Here is a 20,334-nt window from a genome sequence, read left to right on the forward strand (position 1 = left end):
GAGGTTAATGGATCGTTCTCACAGAAGAGAGCAACAGAACGCCCACAGCTAGCACATGTGGGCAAGCGGGAACTAGAACACGACCTACCTCCCAGCCAGTGCTCTGTGTGACAAAGAAAATACGGGACAAATAAACACAAAATCACATTACAGCAAGGAAAAGAGCAAAATCAGGCGGATGAGTGGCCCTCCCTACAGCTGACTCTAACACCTGTCCCCCTGGGCCCTTCCACTGGAATGGGCAGGAAGGACGGGCCTCAGCCGGAGCATTAGCTATAAGCAACGCTCTCTACAGTTTAATAGCCTACATCTCAACATAAGGATTTTCTAAGTTGTTATGACCAATACGTTAAACTGTTCTTTAGTATTTTCACCACAGTGACATTGAAAGAAACGACAGAAGTGTAACTATTGAGAAACAGGCCATACTGTATAACCCCCATATAAAAAAATCCAAAGGTAGCCTGGCACAGGATCAGCTCAGGTCCCGTAGCGTGTGCGCGCTAAAGAGATGTAGGCAGATAACGCACAGGAGCCCCCGCAGGCCCGGGAGAGCACAGCAGCACGTGGCGCACACGGGCCGCTCGCAGCTAAAGTCCTGTTTCCGCATGCACAGAAGCGCTGCCAGGGACGCCGCGCAAACGGCTAGCGCGCAAACCTGGCGCAAGGGTACTGCCGCGCGCATGCTATTAGCGCCGGAGAGCTCTCGAAGAGCCAAGAGAGCAGCATTTACCTGGTGGACGATTTTGCCAAAGGCTTCCTGCAGTTTACCATGTATGGTGGCCAGCTTCTTGGCGTCGCGGTTGGCCTCGTGGACGGGGATGAGGACCTTGTACACCTCGTTCACCGCCTCGTACATCCCGGCCTAAACAGAGCGAGGAGCGGGTCAAACGCCGCCGCCGCCGTGACGCGCCGCACCGCACCGCGACCCCGCGCGGCCCGGAAAGGCCCGAAGCGCCGCTCGCTCACCATGGAGAAGGACGCGGCCGCCTGCTCCAGCAGCCCCACCAGCCCCGCCTCGGTGAAGTACTTCCCAGAGCAGATGCCCTCCTCGTCGGGGGAGACCACATCGTCGGACACCGCCGACTCCTCCAGCACGTTCGACGAGATGTTCTGCGGGAAAAGGCGAGACTCAACCGGGCTACTTCTGGTCTGCAGGTCACGGCCCCTCAGCACAAGCCCTCAGAAATGCTCTTCAACAGTTTCTTTATCATAATTTAAGGCCATAAATAAATGGGTATTGGTCACAATGCACAAACAGTGCTTCAATTTAAAGAAATACAAGAGTGAGTATCTAATATTCTAATATCAAAGACTTACTGCTTCTAACATCAGTATGATGTCATTTTGGTAGCCTACAGTACAAAATACTAGTTATGCCACTTAAGTAGCAGAAAATAGAATTAAAGGCATAATTTCAAAAAGACTGCACACGATTTCTTTTGATGCATTTATTCCTTCTGCAAGAGAGCCTTTCTCTCCCACTGATTTTATGCAGCTCCTGAGGCATGCAGATAATCACCATGTTTATATAGGCTGTGCCTGTGATGTCCAGGGTATTAACAGTCATATCTTCTGTGAATAAACATGTGCATTCCAAAAGGCTTTAGGTAAGCTGTAGAGTCCAAGTGCCATACTTAATTAAAGAAATTAAAGAGTAATAACTTACACCGTATGGTGGTTAACCATTTGATCCAGCAGGTCTTCAAAACCAACAGGTACACTCGCATGGTGAAATATGATCATCACGTGATCTCTGAAGCATTACTACGTGCGCAGGTTTTATTCTTAATTTCCTTTCAATAGCTAATGAATCACAGAACAGCAATGAAACAGCTCATTTTCTGAGTCACAGGCATCCAATCATTGCCCACCTGGAAGGTGACGCAGCCGACCGGGAGGTACTTGCGGTCCTCCAGCATGCTGAGGTATTCGGCCACCAGGGCGGCGCTGTGCACCAGGCACTGCGCCGCTTCGGCGTGGTTGTTCCTCTCCGAGTGCTTCCCCGCCATGTTCTGCAGCCACGTCAGGCGCAGGTCCGGGGACGTCTGGTACCCTTTGGCGATTCTACACAGGTTCCACAGACGACACAATACGTTCAGCCCAGCTATGTTCACCCACGTACGTACAGCACAGTCTGGACCTGATCTATCACTGAACAACCGTCATAAATCCGGACTGATTTACAGCTGCAATCAGCATAATTAATTTCATCATTTCAAAGGCATGTTTTGAATGGTGCCGGTCACTGGGCAAAGCCATGTTCTCATCACTGTAAATTTCAGGCTGCCTGCCAGCCTGCCTACTTCTCTCCTCAATTTATAGTCTCAAAGTGAACAAACTACTGCTGAGGGGAATCAATGTCTGCGAATGAAAGTATAAATACCTCCAGCGGCCGTAAATTGAAGTGTCAATACCTGTACATGAGATCGATAAGCATCTCGGGGTCCTCCTGATGCTCCTTCATTTTCACCGTGTCAGACAGGATCATGTGAAGATTGAACACGAGATCCTGGACCTGAAAAAGTCAGACCAGCAGGAGCCTTCACCATGCGCTCGTTTGTCACAAGACTCAACCCACACCTATTTACGGCTTTAGTGTCAGACATGCTCAGACATCTATCTGGTCAGCCTATACGTGTGAAGATTAAACTGATGAAATTTGCCCTCCGCCCTGTGTGTTGTCAAGTCACCTGATCTCAGACAGTGTGTAATCCAAAACTTTTCAAATTAATATCTGTATATCTTCGAACTGAATATCTTCAATGATTAGCCTGTTGCTCCAATATTAATAATTCATTTAGAAGCTTTTTTGGGAAGCCCATCTCACTGTAAACACAAACCCATGGCTCCCTGTGCAGTTCTCACTATAAGGACAGTCCCTTCGCTCTATGCATGTCACTGATGAAATGAACACCTAGGAGTTTCACCTGATCTGGGAACGTAGTTTCCCTCAGCTCCAGGTCCTCTTCTGCGTAGGTGAGGATGGTTTTGAGCGACCGGCGGAGGAACTCCTCGTTGAAGTTCTGCGACGTCCCCACCAGCGACGACAGGGACATGGTCACCTGCATCTTCACCCGCGCAAAGTTCTGCAGGAAGGCATTCAACAGCATGAACAGGATGCACGCGCAACAAACCTCTGCAGCCATGCAGTTTTAAACCAATCTTTTTGATCTTCAGCAGTTTATATAATTTATATACTTTAATAATTTATAACCATGACCAGTGATGAAAATAACGCATTGTGGAAAGATTTAACCGTTTCCTGGGCGACTGACTCACGTTGCCGATTTCGAAGTTCTGCCTCATGAGCAGGTAGAGGGAGGCGCTGGCGTGGGAGCGGATGGTGCCGATGCTGCTGCTGCAGTTCCTCAGGAGGCGCAGGCACAGGTCAGCACACTGCTCCGTCTCCTCCTCAAACAGCAGCTCGGGGAACTGGCACACGCACACACACACACACACACACACACACACACACAGCATGCGACACACACACACACACACACACACACACACACACACACACACACAAGAATGCGTACACACACACACACACACAAGAATGCGTACACACACACACACACAAGCATGTAAACACACACACACACACACACACACACACACACACACACACACACACACACAAGCATGTAAACACACACACACACACACACACACACACACACACACACACACACAAGAATGCGTACACACACACACACACACACACACACACACAAGCATGTGTAAACACACACACACACACACACACACACACACAAGAATGCGTACACACACACACACACACACACACACACACACACACAAGAATGCGTACACACACACACACACACACAAGCATGTGTAAACACAGACACACATACAGTCCTTAAAATCAATCTGCAACCACACAGCTCCAACGACAGCTGCATGTCACTGATCCACAGGTTTGAGCCTAAACATTACAATGGCAACATGCCCCCCATGGGGCTGAGGACTGGATCCAATTAAACCCACTTTATATAATCTGTCCCGTTTATGAAGAGACAGGGTTCCAGTGAAGGTCTGTCTTAGTGAACAGTGCTCATCACATGAGATCCTGGGACAGACAGCCAGCTCTACCGCTTCCAGTGTTGCTCACCTTGGAGACCAGCGCCCTCTGCGTGGCGAAGCAGTGCTGCAGGTAGAGGGCGCTCTGGTTGCAGGCCATGCTGTGCAGAAGCACTTTCAGCACCCCGCCCAGTATGCTCTCCTTCGACTCTGTCACCGACACCGTCTGCGCAGACACACACACGTCACCACACTGCAGTGGAGACAGCACAGCCACAGAGCACATTACAATACTAGGGCACAGACATTACAGCACTGCTATACAGGCATAATAAATACTGGTGTATAAACATTACAGTACTGGTGCATAGACATTGCAGTACTAGTGTATAGACATTACAGTACTGGTGCATAGACATTGCAGTACTAGTGTATAGACATTACAGTACTGGGGTATAGACATTACAGTACTGATGCATAGATATTACAGTACTAGTGTATAGGCATTACAGGACTGGGGTATAGACATTAGTAGATACGTTCATGTATTTGCGTGCACAAAACAACAGGACAATCTCATAATGATGTTCATACACTGCCTTGTGCGAGTACAAACATCATTATGGGATTGTAATCTACAGATTAATGGATATTAAAAACATTGCACTTTATCAAAACAGGCCTTTTTCAATAAATACCTGCACAATAATTTCCAGGGTGTCCAAAATGATTAAATTCGCCTCCGTCGCAAGATTGCCATCAATAAGTGCTTCGTGCTCCAACTCTGCTCTGGTCCTACCACGACGAACAGGAAAACACAGTCAGCTCACCCATCTGTGCGGAATCTCCAGAGAGACTGTATTCCCAGTGGCAGCACATAAAAGCAGATCTTTCATGTTCAAAGAACGTGAGATTTGGGGACAGAGGGAGATAATGGCAGGGCATTATCGCGGTCGCCAACGCGCTACACACCTAACTAATAAAGGGTCCTGGGCTCTCCCACTGCGCAGTAGCGTCTCTTTAAACCTGCACAGCACAGTACTCACACGTTCAGTACTCACACCAGATGCATGTGGTTACACATGTAGAGCGGAGTTGCCCGTATCCAAGAGGGCTCGTTAGGAAGCACAGACTGGGGGCGGGGGGAGGGGGAGGCTGGGGGAGGGGCTTAGGCTGGGATGGGAGGAGGGAGGGGTGCGGATTGGACACGTACACAGTGACTGGCACGTGCCCGCTCCAGACACTCCTGCCATGCACACACCCAGCAGAAGGGCTTCTCGGATTAAAGGGGGGCGAGAGAGAGAAAGAGAGCAAGCCTGTTACTCCACAAAACCTTCACAGGAAGGAAGATGTGATTCCTGTAGAACTGGACCACGGCCACCTCAACAAAGGGCCCCTGCTTTAATCACACTAAATGGCTTTGTTTTCAGTTTGATTTTCTTTTCTTTATATTCTTCTTTGGAATAAATCAATACTGTCTTTGTTGACAGATCAGTGGGTTTACACCAGCACTTGATTTTTCAGACAGATAGATTTAGAAAGATACTCATATGCATCTCATTTTTTTTAATGGGCAATATCAATACCCATAAATCCATTGATTTAAATGGTGTTTGTTTTCATTGCTTAGGAGAAACTTTCATATACAGGTCAGGACAGAATCACATGACAGCGCTCAACCCAAGAGACTCGAAACCACGAAACGAAAAGCAGGCACCATCCTTAAAACTGGTTAAAAGCACAGCACTGTAAAAGAAAAATCAAAGAGAAAAACCAACCCAAGCACCATTAAAGGGGGAAGTGGATCTGTAATTCAGGTAGAAGCAGGAGGAGACCAAAGCAACACACTCCAGATTTACAATACCTGACTGCTTTCTGGCTCCTAAACACACAGCACATGAGAAAACACAATTGGAGGAATGAGTTAACACCGCTCTGCAAAGGACAACAACGCACCTGAGGACACGCCTCTTTCACTGGTCATCACCTTAACAACCAGTACTGTAGCATTCTGACTAGCCACTGTACATGACCAGACGTACAGCAGCTTGCACAGATCTGCTCATTGCAATGCAGCACAGCCAATTACAGAACCTGCCCGTTTCTAGGAGGCTTGTGGGACTGAAAACAGACCCTTCGGTTAAGAGTTCACTTGATTACACCAGAGCCTACATAAGAATGGCAGCTTCAAATGTCTGCAGTTCTTGTCCGTTTCTGTATCCTTGAGCAATGTACTAGACCTGAACTGAACCTGAACACATCCATCTGTAAAAATGAACATGTAGAAGGAAAGCTGTGTGTGTTACCCTGGATCAGGGTGTCTGCAGGGCACATTAATGCTCTATTAATGGAGTAGATACTTTTGATTCTCATTATATCACACTCTGTGTGTGTTACTGCAGCCCCTCACCTGCAAGCCAGAGAAGACCCGGCACAATAATCACCATGAAAGAGATGAGGAGGCCAATTAATTAGGCTCATATCTCCACTAAAGACAGATCAATTGGCCAACCTTATAAAGACATTCTGAAAAAAACAGCCTCCTTCAGACTAATTCTAACTATTTGCACTTTTAGTACAATGCACAAGGACACAATGCTGGACAACAGATGGAGATGTAGGCAACTTCACCTGATAGTATCAGCTTTCCAGGTCTCCTGAATCAAAACAAATTAGATATTCTACCAGTCTTCCAAATCAGTTAGAAGACCACATTTATCAAGCTAACAGTTTTTGCCCAAAAGCCTCTCTGATGAAATGTATTGCGGCAGTAAGCAACAGTAGCAGATAGCATGGCCACAAACCGTGACGCTCAGCTACCATACCAGGCCTCGTGAGCTAAGCACAGGAGTTCGATAAAGAAGATGCCCAACGTGCTTCAAGCCAGCTAAATAAGAGAGGACTGGATAGGTGCTCAACAGCCAGGATGGTCAAACTAGAGTAAAAACTCCTTGCAACGACTGAGCAACGTGAGCTCCAGTGTTCATTATTTTGGGCCAGTCCCTGTGAAGTGTCCAGGTAAGGAGTTTTTAATCTAATTTTTTAATTTAAGCACATGAGTCATTTGCTACCTGTCAAACTGCCTATAGCTAAAAGGAGCGTGTGTGTGTGTGTGTGTGTGTGTGCACACGTGTGCATACGTGTGTGTGCATGTGTGTGGGTGCGCGTGTGTGAGAATGCACATGTGCGTGCGTGCGTGGGTGTGAAAAGGAGCATACTTGTCCATCTTTTCGCTGTTCTGGCGCCAGTGCGTCATGTCCTTCCTCCAGCGCAGGTTCTCCTGGCTCCCGAAGGCGCTGCCTGACGGGCTCCTCTCTGGGAGAGGGAGAGGGAGGGAGAGAGAGAGACCAGTGAGCGCAGATGGATGAGGCAGCTCACCGCGTCAGGTAGCAGAAGGACCCAAATCCAGGCTCCATACGGTGTAGCAGATTCGCTAGCTTGTAGGTAAATGCAGAATCCAGACAGACTGAACGGCGTGCTGTTTTCATCGAGCATTCCCATGTTTACACGCGCGAGACCAATGACTGAGATAAAGGGGTTACACGGGTGAGTGAGAGGGACGAGCGTGACTGATGAGCGTAATGAAGCGAAGCAGAAGCTCCAGGCGGCCTGGCGGCCCGCGCGCGGAGAGAGAGGACCCACCCAGCTGCCCGCGGCTCCGCCGCACCATCTCCTGCCGCGCCCCGATGCTGCCCAGGATGGCCTCCTCCAGCTTGGCCTTCATGTCTTTGGACTTCTTGAAGGTCAGGCTGTTCATCCTCTCAAAGGCCTTCTTCCCCTGCGACGTGAACAGAACAGTTCGCTTCACGGGCAAAGAACCAATTATCTCGGTCCTTTCAAGCAGAAGAAATCCCACACAAAAGAACGGCTGAAATCCTCCTTCAGCAGGTTTTAAAGACCACGTGAGGAGGTCCCCGTGGTGGGCCGCGCCCGGGCTGAAGAGCCGCGGTGGGCGGGCCTTACCTTGTACTCGAAGCAGGAAACGCAGAGGTAGAGCATGTCCAGCAGGCGGTTGAGCTGCGAGACGGACAGGTCGGTGAACCACTTCTGCAGCACCATCTCGTCGGCGTTCTTCAGCACCCACAGCAGGCAGATGAGCAGGCTGCGGCTGGACTCGGCCGAGAAGGAGCCGTGCTGCCGGGTGGACTGAGGGGAGGAGCGGAGCAGAGAGCACACACCCTGAGACACAGCAGGGAGAAAGCTAGCTGGGCTTGGAACTCCACAGCTGAAGGTCTGACTCTGCTGTTGCACCCTAGTGAGAGGTGTTTGGCTCAAACTGCTTCAGTGAATATTGAGCTGTACAAAGAGATTGTATGTAAAAGCATGTAAGCTGTGTAAGTTACTCTGGATAAGACCACCTGCTAAATGCTAAAATATGGGATGAATTCAAAGAAAAAGGGAGCAAAACACTTAGAGAATAGTGCACAAATTAGTGCCTTTTAATCATAAAAACCTCTGGATAGGACATGGCTTAGTGCCTTCTAGTCATTACAGCACTGTAACAGGACAGTGTGAGGGTGGCAGTGTGTGGGCTCGTAGCTCAGGACGGTACCTGTGGGTTGAGCAGGAAGCTGCTGGGCCGGGACATCTGGGGAACAGGGGTCCCAGCGATGGCCATGGCTACAGTCTGGCTGATGATGCTGTTCCCTTCTCCCTCGTGCTCTTCACCCCCCGCCCCGCCCGGACGACCCCACTGATTGTGCGATTCTAGGGAGAGGACGACAGCAGTTAGGACTGACTGCAGTAATCAAGCTACAGAGGACACACAGGGGTTTATTTACTGATCTGTTTGTCACTGAAACTATGGCACACTCAGAAATGAGCTTCACCTGTGAAGTCGTGCAGCTGCGGTAAGGTCTCCATGACGATGCCGATGAGGGGCAGGTAGAGCATGGCGACTCGGGCCTTCACCTCCGTGTCGGCGTAGCGGGGGTCCGAGTCATGGCTGGACAGCAGGTTGTGCACCACGCTGATCACCTTCTTGTGTAAACCGAACATCCTACACAGGGAAGACAACCAACCAGGCACAGGGTTACGGACACGTGTCAAAATCTGCCTAGAACGTGCTCAGGCCATTCTGTAACATTAACACTATGCTGTCGAGTCAATGTGGAAATGTAATTAAGGGCAGTGGAGAGATGAGGTGATGAATTATAGAAATAAGGTGTTTTGGGTGGTTCTAAGACATGGGTGAACTCATTGTTACTGGATAAAGTCCAATATGAATATAAGGAAGCCTGAGGAGATGGTCTAAAAGCGTTTGGAGAAACAGACCATTCAGCCGATCTAGGCCCAGCGCCCAGGTGCACTGACCCCTCAGCCTCAGGGTCCAGGATGACGGCCAGCTCGGTCAGCACCAGCCCAGCCAGGTAGTGCTGCTCGCGGAAGGGCACGGACAGCTCAAACATGTTGGCGATCTTCTGGTCCTGCACGTGCGTGGAGAAGCCAGAGCTCTGCAAGCGTTGGAGAAGAACACGCAGGTCAGCTCGAGCAAGGAGCGGGAATTATCAGCGTCGTTATCCAGAACACGTTTAATAATCATAATGTACTGTGCAGAAACTGTATTATAATGATGGGTCGTGTCATAAGGGGAACCATTTTCCTATATGGTCTTTTAAGCCTGTAAGACGCTGGCATCTGCAATAGCGCATGAACGAACAGCTCAGTCAAAGCCATTACGCTGTCCGAAGGCTGGCGTTAAGCGAAGGGCACGCTGCTGTTGGTTTATCCGGCCGGACGCCGCGCCAGCTCACCTGCGATGTGGCGGAGGACACGGAGGGCGAGGGCGAGGCGGGCGGCGTGAGCAGGCTGCAGGGCAGGTTGAGGGTGACGTAGTGCTCGTGGCTGCACACGATGCGCAGGAAGTCCAGCCGCAGCGACTCCAGGGTGGGGTTCTGCAGCGCGTACAGCTTGGTGGACACCTGCGGGTGAGGGGAAGACTGGCACATAAAGCTGCAGTCGTCCGCTACGGTCGCCATCAGCACGCCACACACGCACCGGAGCCCGGCGACGTCCTCCTACCTGCTTCCAGTAGGTCTTGATCAGGCTGAAGACGAAGCCCCTGTCCATGACGGACAGCAGGTCGTTCAGGAAGAAGGCCAGGCTGGTGTTGAGCCTCTCCACCAGCTCCAGGTCCTGAGGAGAGGTGGAGGGAGGAAGGGCCAAAGGTCAGAGTCAAAGCGCAGACACAGAGCGCTTTGCTCAGATCGGTCTGGGTCAGCACAGTCTCCCTCTTACCTTCTGGAACCTGGAGACGATGTCCCCGGCGATGGTGCTGACCAGGGCGGTGATGTCATCCATGAAGCGCTCGGGGAAGCGGTTCTTCCTGGGAGACTCCAGGCGCTCAGTGAAGTAGAGGTGGTGGATGATGCTCTTGACCTGGGGAGGGAGGGAGGCGTGGTCTGAGGTCAGAGAGGGGCGGGAGCAGGCCCTCTTAAAGGAACAGGGCTGAAGGTGCTTTTGCGATGATCTCACCATGAGCTCGAAGAAGAACCAAGCCTGCTGCAAGGCTCCCTCCCGGACACTGCCACTGCTCACAACCCACTGCAGGGCCAGCTCCTCATGGAACAGCTGAGACACACACACGAGGACACACGCAGGCAGGCAGACACACAAACACACATGGACACACACACACACGGACAAACAAACATAGCATGAGATCCCATCCTGAATCTCCTGCAACAAAAAACTCAGAAGCAACAGACAACTTAGCGCATTAAAATATCAGTCAGCTTTGCAAATAGAAAGTATATCTCATAATCCACTGGCTGGAGTCTTGAAAAACTGATGTACGTACTGTAAAAGGAAGTGTCATTAACAAATCAATTCAAGATTACCACTGAAAAAAGCCACTATTTCACCAAACTCAAATTTGAATCTGAATATCCGGTGGCAAAGCAGAGGTGCAAAGTGAGTTGAAAAACCATATTCATTCCATTTCATTCATTCGCAACATCAAATTCCAAAAAAAGTAAGAGTACAGCATTTACTCTGTAACTGAAACTCAAACAGACAGACAGACAGACAGACAGACACAGACAAGCGTGGTGTGCGGAGGCTGGCCCCTCCCCTGTGCAGTGCTCTACCTTTTTGGTTGGTAATCGTCCTGTTAAAGTTTGCAAGAAACTGGCGGTCTCAGTGTGCGATGACATGCGATTGCCACTGCGCTCCATGGCCTATGAGTGGAGATGAATGAAGGGTGACAACAGATTAGTGAGAAAACTGGAGCGTGTGCTGCACCTTCTGCCAGACACACACACACACACTCACACACACTGCATGTTCTCACTAACACACACTCTCACTCACACATAGGCACACAAACCAGCTTCAACATACACACTCAACACCTACCTGCTGACACCTACATACCCAGATGTAATTAGATTAGCAAACGGACATCCATTTCCAACCACATATTATGCGTGCACACACACACACAGGAACACATTAGGCTCTAAGGTCTATCTAATTAGCCTGATTAAATCAAACCAACAAACCCACCCACTAATTACAAATGACAAACCTTGTGCTGCTGGTGGTTTCTCTCATGAGCTGAAAACTGGTAAAAACAAGACCAGGTTTGTTCTTTCCAAATGTCAGTAAGATGGGTCAAAATAAAGATTTTTATCTTTGCATAAACTGAAGCAAATTATAGCATTACTTCATTCATTAAATCTGCAAAGAATATTATTGATTTTTCAATTTACCTCCTGTCTTTGCCACTTAAAACAAACGTGAAGACTGACCACTAAAGCCCCTAAATATTATCCTACACTGCTAAACAAATCAAGCATCTCTCGAAGCACATCCATCCCCCTTATTGCATCTAAATGAGAGCCTTCAGGAACTAAATTCATAATGTAGTAATTCCGGGCCAGCCAAATACAAAAGAAAACAACACAGTAGACATTACTGCTCTTTCAGGTTCATCCCCGATGACCACAAGGACAACATCTAGACACAGCCCCACCAAACAAAGGCAAAAGACCGAACTGCAGCAAAACCACGAACTCAAAATGATTAAAGGACAGCCCACAAGCGCAACCACACCACAACTGCACAGCTACGAGCACGCACAAGAGCAAGGACTCCACAACCCCACGACACGGACACAGACAGGCCACACTCGCTCCCAGGCAGTGCCGGGGACAGCCCAGAGGAGGGCGCCGTTTCACCAGCATGCCCAGACAGGGGAACGCACGCACACGCACACACACACATACACATGCAGCATCCCATCGTGCACACAAGCATACCTGTGAATGGTGTTAGTGAGGGAAGCCGTGCATGGGTTTAAATGGCGATGACGACGGGCTTTTAGCAAGGGGGGGAGAGAGGGGGGGGTCGTGACGGGGACGAAACCAAAGGACAAAGGGAAACGATGGGGACAGAGGAGAACAGATGACAATGGATTAACCTCTGAACCGCCTACGTGGGGGCGAAAGGCCACGCCCCGGCTGCAGGCCGGCTGCGACGCGTGCAGGCGGGGCGGGGCGGGGGGGTGGGGGGGGCGACTTAAACTCCCGCCCAAACTGAGCGGGATGAGTGGGGGGGGAGGGAATGTAGCTGACTCTTCGGGGGCCGTGTGACAGCCATGCAAGGCCACACCCGCTCATCAAACCGCCGCCCTTCCCCTCCCACTCCAAACGCCTCGTCACCACTGCCCTCCGCAGCCGTTTCCACGGAGACACGGAACTGACGAGCGGCGCGCTGCCGAGAGGGCCGCGGGAGGGGTGGCCGTCTCTGCCCCCCCCCCCCCGAGAGGCTGAGGGAACGCTCTGAGGAGGAAGACTAAATTCTACAGTGGAAGGCGGTTAAGGGGTCAAGGAGACTTCAGCTCCTGTGTGGGGGAGAGAGGTGCGGGGAAGGTTCGAGTGATCGGGGTGGGGGGGTGGGGGGTAGGGGAGGGGAGGAGATTGGAAGGTGAGGGGTTTTATAGGGGGCACCACCTGCAGGGGGTCAGAGGCGGAGCCGGGGCTGGATCCCCAGGGGGCGCTCTTGCACCCCATCGTGTTTACCCAGGAGTTGGAGCGGTCTAAGCCCTGTCGGGAGGGGGGGGCGGACCGGCGGGTTGCGCACAGCACAAGGAAGGGAACAGCGAAAGGTTAAAGGTCAAGACCAGTCAGCAGGGGACAAATGTTAGTTGGTTATATAATCATTTTTTAAATGCCACAAAGGAAGAACCTCATTCCAAAACAGCAACTTCCAGGAATGCCAGTCTGGCAGGGGGTAAGGGGGAGAAGGCCCCCCTCTGTCAGATGAGAGTTAAGCTTTAGCTCTATAGTACTTAAGCAGGAATTAAACAGTCTCAGGGTTAAAGGAAGGAGGAGAAAGTACACTGCGGCAAGAGGGACTCCACCACAGCCATGGCCGCCGCTCACTTGAGCTGCTTGGTGCATTAGAGAGAGGTAGAATGTTCTGAGCGTCAGATCAGGGCTGCCGGGCCTGGGCCCTGTACAGTCTGTGCTCCAGCAACGCTAGCATGCTAGTACGCTAGCACTCATTTACAGTCACATAAACAGAAACGAGAGCACGCTTTCAGCCATTAGCTACGTTAGGTGGTTAGGTGCTTGGGTGGAACTAAAAACCACTGAACACTCAGGCCCCCTGAGGGCTAGGGCTGGGAAGGCCTGGATCCAATCCACCAGACAGGGAAAAAAGAAGAAAAAAAAAACACCCTTTTCAGTTTTCTGATCGTGCAAGCGATTATGCACCACATTTATGTGAGCTTGCATATTTCACAGAAAAGGATGAGTATTTTTTGTATTTTGTTTCCATACCAACATATTTTAGCAAAGCGTATTTTCGTATAGACTGATGCAGGAGTTCTATAGATAAGATGTTCCAGCTGATGTTTGCCAGCCATAGATGGACAGAACAACATGGTGAAGAGTTCACTGTGTGTCATTTTACATTCAGTCCAGGGCATGAAGCCACGCAGTTTAGCAGTGATTCTCAGCAAATACTAGTTTTTACTCTCATTATGAAACAATTCAGGAAATCTGACTTGCTGAAGGCCGGTTTTTTTTTTTAGAGCAAAAAATTCTCCACTTTCGCCAATTCTTGGGAAGAAATTCAGCTTTAACGAACGTAAACAAAAAATGCAACATTTTTTAATGTAAAGGGAATTGTCGGATCTGTTCATTTCAGCTTGAAATGCTGTTTAAAATGTTCAGATAAAAAACCCGGTTTGCTAACGTTGACTACCGAGCGGTAAGGCCTCCGGCGCTTCACTGAGCGCGCTCCTGAGGACAGGCTGCGGCCGTTCAGACCGGGGCGGCTCACCTTGCTTCCGATGATGGACCTGACCTCGTCGTCGGGGGACGTGGGCGTCCCGGAGATGTCCGGGTTGCTGTTGCTGAGGCTCCGGGAGCGGTTGAGGTTGAGGCTGGCAGGCCTGACAGCGGACCGCGCCATCGTGGCGTAGTGGACCGACCCGCCCAGCCCTCCCGGGCCTGGCACACACAACCAGAACAGCGGGGGGGTCATTTCACAGCACGACTGCGTCACTCCTGGGTGGCTCAATGCACAGTGTTACACACACAGCCAACAGGGCAGTGAGGAGTCAACACCCGCAATATCTACTCTACTCTTCACAGGCAAGCTGCACACACTTTCATCACATATATGGAAGACAACATTATATCAGATTATGTCTATTTTTCCATTTTTCTGCACAAATTTTTACTTTCTGAGTTATAAGTTCTATAATTTATTCCACACAAATTTCAAATGTATTATTATGAAATATGGCAATGGTATTCTCCATGCTATACATACAATAGTAAAGCACATTTATGCGGTACCATACAGTATGCTCCTTTTTATTCCTGTTTTGAACATCATATTTGCATTTTAAAACTGCATAAATCAAGTAAAATTCTCACACAATGAAAATAATCAACAAACCCGCCTGCAAGTTGGTGAATTACGCACAGGTATCATGCAAACTGAGTGAATGGCCAACATCAAAAAACACTTAAGAGCATTTTTCAATCTTTAAATGACTTATTTAAAAGTGGCATAGCCAGTGCTCACCCGGTGATGGGGAGTTGGGGTCCATATTTGGCAAGCGGAAGACATAATAGATGTAGGAAGACAGTAGGCAGTTGCGCCCGTGTTGATCTTGACTGCTATCAAGATACTTGTGGAGGCGGTTCACAATGGAAGCCATCACTTCAAAGGAGGCCTGGCCGAGATTCACTGGAATCAGACACAAAACACACACACATTAGAAAATACAAAAAAATTAAACCAGAGAATGGAGAAAGACATGTAAACCACAAGCTGAGTGTCACACATTATTTACAGAAAGACTGAAAATGGTAACTAGACTAGATCCTCAACCACTTCAATTGAAACAATAAAAAAAGGCTTAAAGAAAGGGAGATGGGGCATCACACACACACTGCCAAAGAGGGGACATCACACACACACACACACACACACACACACACACACACACTGCCAGAGAGGGGGCATCACACACACACTGCCAAAGAGGGGACATCACACACACACTGCCAGAGAGGGGACATCACACACACACTGCCAGAGAGGGCAAATCACACACACACACACACACACACACACACACACATACACACTGCCAGAGAGGGGGCATCACACACACACTGCCAAAGAGGGGACATCACACACACACTGTCAGAGAGGGGACATCACACACACTGCCAAAGAGGGGACATCACACACACTGCCAAAGAGGGGACATCACACACACACTGCCAAAGAGGGGACATCACACACACACTGTCAGAGAGGGGACATCACACACACTGCCAAAGAGGGGACATCACACACACACTGCCAAAGAGGGGACATCACACACACACTGCCAAAGAGGGGACATCACACACACACACACACACTGCCAAAGAGGGGACATCACACACACACTGCCAAAGAGGGGACATCACACACACACTGTCAGAGAGGGGACATCACATACACACTGCCAGAGAGGGGACATCACACACACTGCCAAAGAGGGGACATCACACACACTGCCAAAGAGGGGACATCACACACACACTGCCAAAGAGGGGACATCACACACACGCCGCCAGAGAGGGCAAATCACACACACACACACACACCATCAGAGAAGGGACATCACACACATACACCGCCAGAGAGGAGACATCACACACACACCGCCAGAGAGGGCAAATCACACACACACACACACACACACACACACACACACACACACACACACCATCAGAGAGGGGGCATCACACACACACCGCTGGAGAGGAGACATCACACACACACAGCACACCATCAGAGAGGGGCATCACACACACACCGCTGAGAGGGACATCACACACACACACGCACACCATCAGAGAGGGGGCATCACACACACACCGCTGGAGAGGAGACATCACACACACACACGCACACCATCAGAGAGGGGGCATCACACACACACCGCTGGAGAGGAGACATCACACACACACACGCACACCATCAGAGAGGGGACATCACACACACACACCACCAGAGAGGAGACATCACACACACACACACACGCACACCATCAGAGAGGGGGCATCCACACACACCTGAGAGGAGACATCACACACACACACACGCACACCATCAGAGAGGGGACATCACACACACACCGCCAGAGAGGGCAAATCACACACACACACATACACACACACACACACACACTGCCAGAGAGGAGACATCACACACGCACTGCCAGAGAGGGGACATCACACACACACCGCTGGAGAGGAGACATCACACACACACACACGCACACCATCAGAGAGGGCAAATCACACACACACACACACACACTGCCAGAGAGGAGACATCACACACGCACTGCCAGAGAGGGTAAATCACACACACACACACACTGCCAGAGAAGGGACATCACACACACACCGCTGGAGAGGAGACATCACACACACACACACACACGCACACGCACACCATCAGAGAGGGGGCATCACACACACACCGCTGGAGACATGCCCTTAAGTGAGGCAGTACCTATCTGTCCTGCGATGACAGGCGGCCGCACCACCAGCAGCACCAGCTTGTCCAGCAGCAGGTGCAGGAAGCGCACGATGGGCTCCAGCTGGGAGGAGCTGAGGGCGGCGATGCTGGCCTTGAGCTCCGTCTCCAGGTTGTTCTCCATGATGCGCATGTCCCCGATGCGCACGGGGAACATGTGCTCGTCCAGCGCGTGGACCAGGGCAAAGAACTTATCCAGGTACTGGTCCTGACACAGCCCATGAGAGAGAAGAAAGGACAGACACATGTGAATCAAAAGGAAACTACGAAAGGAAGACTCAACTCAGTTGGGGTAAATGACAGCAAGTTAAAAATGCATCACTTCTGATCAACTCATGAGAAGACAGACTCAACATGGACAAAAAGCACCAAATAGAGAAAACCTAACTCAGGGCAGCCATTTAAAACCTGGTTCTAATTTCAGTCACAGATCAACTGATCAACAACCAGCGGGGAGATTCGATCAGCCTCCCCTCTGTTGCCATTTCCACTGAGCCCAGACATGCAGGTTCACTGCGGCGGGGCCGGGAGCTGCCCCACGGCGTGGTTCACAGGGTACAGTCAGCCTCCCGCTCCTTGATTCAGTCAGCCACCTCATCCTGCAAACAAAAGCACGCTCCCTGCCACACGCCAAAACGGCAACCCTTCCCCCCAGGTCCTAAACTCCGCCATCCCTGTGTGCAATGCACGTGCTTCACACTATAGGCATTTAGCAGACGCTCTTATCCAGAGCGACTTTCACAACTGTTTACACAGCATTTACATTCTATCCAATTATACAGCTGGATATATACTGAAGCAATGCAGGTTAAGTACAGGGTACAACGGCAGTGTCCTACACCGGGGAATCAAACTTGCGACCTAGGACCAACTCCTTACCCATTACACTACACTGCCGCCCATTGACCAGCATAGACCATGTGTCTTAATGTTCAAAGAAAGAGAGACAAAGAGCATCATCATTCCTGCACACACAAAAGTTATTGTTTCATGTCTATGTATATTATATTTGCTCCATGTGGTTCAAAACAGTGCTGGTGATTAGCTACCTGTGTGTGAAGTGTTGAAACTGACACTACTTCCACATTGAATACCCCTCTATGGTTATCCACCCACTTCATTCCAGGAAGAGGAACCTACAACACAAAGGAAAAAATATGAACATAAGCACTTGTGCAACTAATGCAGTACTTATGAGTTTGACCAATCGAGCATGCTTTGGATACATGGGTACAAAAATGAGAAGTTGAGATACAGTGAGAAGTTCAGCTAGGCATTTTTTCCCCTCCAAACTCAGCTACATAGTAGCATGCAGTGTTAACAGTGTTTGTGTGTACCCCACAGGGATCAAATGTACTCTCATGTACTCATGTACCATGTACTCAGATTTAAATGTACCCTGCGGAAGTCGATTTAGCACTGAACCCATGTGTGTGAACGCCAGGCCTTACGTCAGGGGAGAGGACTGAGTAGGACTGGGGAGGTTTCTCCAGAGACACGGGCAGGCAGAAGTGTCCCGTCCTCAGGCGGCCGTTCTGCAGCATGGGGATCCACTGCGAGGAGGAGTCAGAAACACACACTCAGGGCACAGACTCCCCAGCAGGGCACAGCACCCTAAAGGCAAGGAGATCTCCCCCCGTCCAGACATTTAAGTACAATCAGAGACACTGAGGTGCATTTTTGTGAACCCCGGGTCACCCTCTTTGGGCCAGCTGGATTGAGAGGCGGCATCGAAGGACGTTACCGTGTATCCGACGGGCGTCTCCAAGGGCGTGTTCTGCTTCTGTTGGCAGCTGACGTGGTAAAACGTGAAGAGGATGTGGTGGTGATCCGTCAGCGATGCTGGAAGCTTGATTTTTACCTCATCATGGAAGTCAGGTGACCTGAAATTAATGGGTTACTGTTAATGGGCTATTTATATATTTCTAAACTGCAGTGAGTGATATTTATAAAATGACATCATTGGAGTTGAAGGACTTGTCTAAACAGCATTCAAAGTCAATATGCTGGCAATACTGCCAAAAAAATTTTATAAAAAATTATATATATATTTCCCAGAAAAAAAAATAATACAGTCACCCTCCTGACTACAGCTCAAATTACAATGCTAGCCATTTGTGTCTCTCCATATAATCCGTATGGCACGATGCCCTCAGGATGAGGTAAAAAAATAAATAAATAAATATATAAATAATTTTTTAAAAAGCTTCTGTCTCTAGCATAAAGTTATTGAATGTTTCACTTCATGTTATACTTTTGCTGTTCAACAGCAGCCTTTACAGAAGTCCATAGAGGCTGTGCCATATTTTTTTGATCAAGTTACCTCGAGATCACAGCTTATCTTGTGATCCCAACATAACAACGTTGTTTTCCCGTGATCAGGAGATAAGCTCTTCTCTCTGAACATGCAGTGACTGCCTGAGACAGACTGGGGACAGCTGCCCTACGATGGACGAGCGCATCTGATTCTACTCTAACCAGGAACCGGCTCAGGCAGAAATAACCTCATGTTCATCAATAATAATCTAGAAAACTTGTGCCTTACTTAGACCACGGGCTGACTCAGGTAAAAACCAGGGGGCGAATTTCATGAAAGGTGGCCATTATTGACAAACAAAACATTATTTCTACCCGTGTGAATGAAAATAAATACATTTTAAAGATGTACTTCCATGCAACATTTGAAATTATACTTGTGGGGCTGCAGACCATAATTAAACTGTTTCACTTTGAACTTATAGTTTAACTGCCATATTTTAATTTTAGTTTAAATAAATGTTAAACAAATGTCAGCAACAATATCATAGCAGGGACACCAATACAGAAATATAAATAGGAATATAAATAGATAAATTCATAGTATAAATAGTATATTATAGCATAAATAAAATATACAGTATATGTGTATAATATGACATTAGTAAGAATTTGTATATCCAGATACACCCATCCACATACAACCTGATAACTTAAAAAACTGCCATATTTTTGTCTTATGGTATAAACAGATTTGTATTAAACAGATTTACATTTGTACGCTCCTTTCTCTTGTGACTGATTGATTGTAAGAATGGGACAAGGACTTTTACAATGTGCTATTTGACCTTCATATGATGATTTTGGTTGTACTGCCTTCTCATTTGGCCTTGGTGCCTGATGAAATTTGGGCTTTGCCAAGGTTAAAGTCAGTGGGTAGCAATTATATAAAATGGCAGTGTATAT

The 20,334-nt window shown here is 49.1% G+C and overlaps 1 protein-coding gene across 29 annotated transcripts in view; it reads right to left on the reverse strand.

The window, feature by feature from the left end:
- dock7 (dedicator of cytokinesis 7) overlaps positions 1 to 20,334 on the reverse strand; it is a 52,752-nt gene that overhangs the window by 6,509 nt on the left and 25,909 nt on the right. For 2 of the 29 annotated variants that reach the window (XM_064331884.1, XM_064331891.1), the window contains exons 17-45: positions 18,857 to 18,995; positions 18,564 to 18,665; positions 18,162 to 18,248; positions 17,089 to 17,320; positions 15,094 to 15,258; positions 14,341 to 14,510; positions 13,005 to 13,097; positions 11,139 to 11,228; positions 10,525 to 10,620; positions 10,288 to 10,428; positions 10,072 to 10,185; positions 9,804 to 9,989; positions 9,325 to 9,503; positions 8,880 to 9,049; positions 8,603 to 8,757; positions 8,014 to 8,196; positions 7,693 to 7,828; positions 7,269 to 7,365; positions 5,915 to 5,932; positions 5,023 to 5,076; positions 4,749 to 4,845; positions 4,142 to 4,303; positions 3,283 to 3,435; positions 2,931 to 3,089; positions 2,418 to 2,518; positions 1,875 to 2,067; positions 970 to 1,113; positions 734 to 865; positions 89 to 103 (exon numbers count right to left, since the gene is read on the reverse strand). In XM_064331884.1, the coding sequence (XP_064187954.1) occupies positions 89 to 103; positions 734 to 865; positions 970 to 1,113; positions 1,875 to 2,067; positions 2,418 to 2,518; positions 2,931 to 3,089; positions 3,283 to 3,435; positions 4,142 to 4,303; positions 4,749 to 4,845; positions 5,023 to 5,076; positions 5,915 to 5,932; positions 7,269 to 7,365; positions 7,693 to 7,828; positions 8,014 to 8,196; positions 8,603 to 8,757; positions 8,880 to 9,049; positions 9,325 to 9,503; positions 9,804 to 9,989; positions 10,072 to 10,185; positions 10,288 to 10,428; positions 10,525 to 10,620; positions 11,139 to 11,228; positions 13,005 to 13,097; positions 14,341 to 14,510; positions 15,094 to 15,258; positions 17,089 to 17,320; positions 18,162 to 18,248; positions 18,564 to 18,665; positions 18,857 to 18,995 (3,763 nt within the window). The other 27 variants (XM_064331886.1, XM_064331885.1, XM_064331894.1 and 24 more) reach the window with 26 other exon arrangements.

The sequence above is a fragment of the Anguilla rostrata genome, chromosome 4 (genome assembly GCF_018555375.3).
Source record: "Anguilla rostrata isolate EN2019 chromosome 4, ASM1855537v3, whole genome shotgun sequence".
Classification (NCBI taxonomy): Eukaryota; Metazoa; Chordata; class Actinopteri; order Anguilliformes; family Anguillidae; genus Anguilla; species Anguilla rostrata.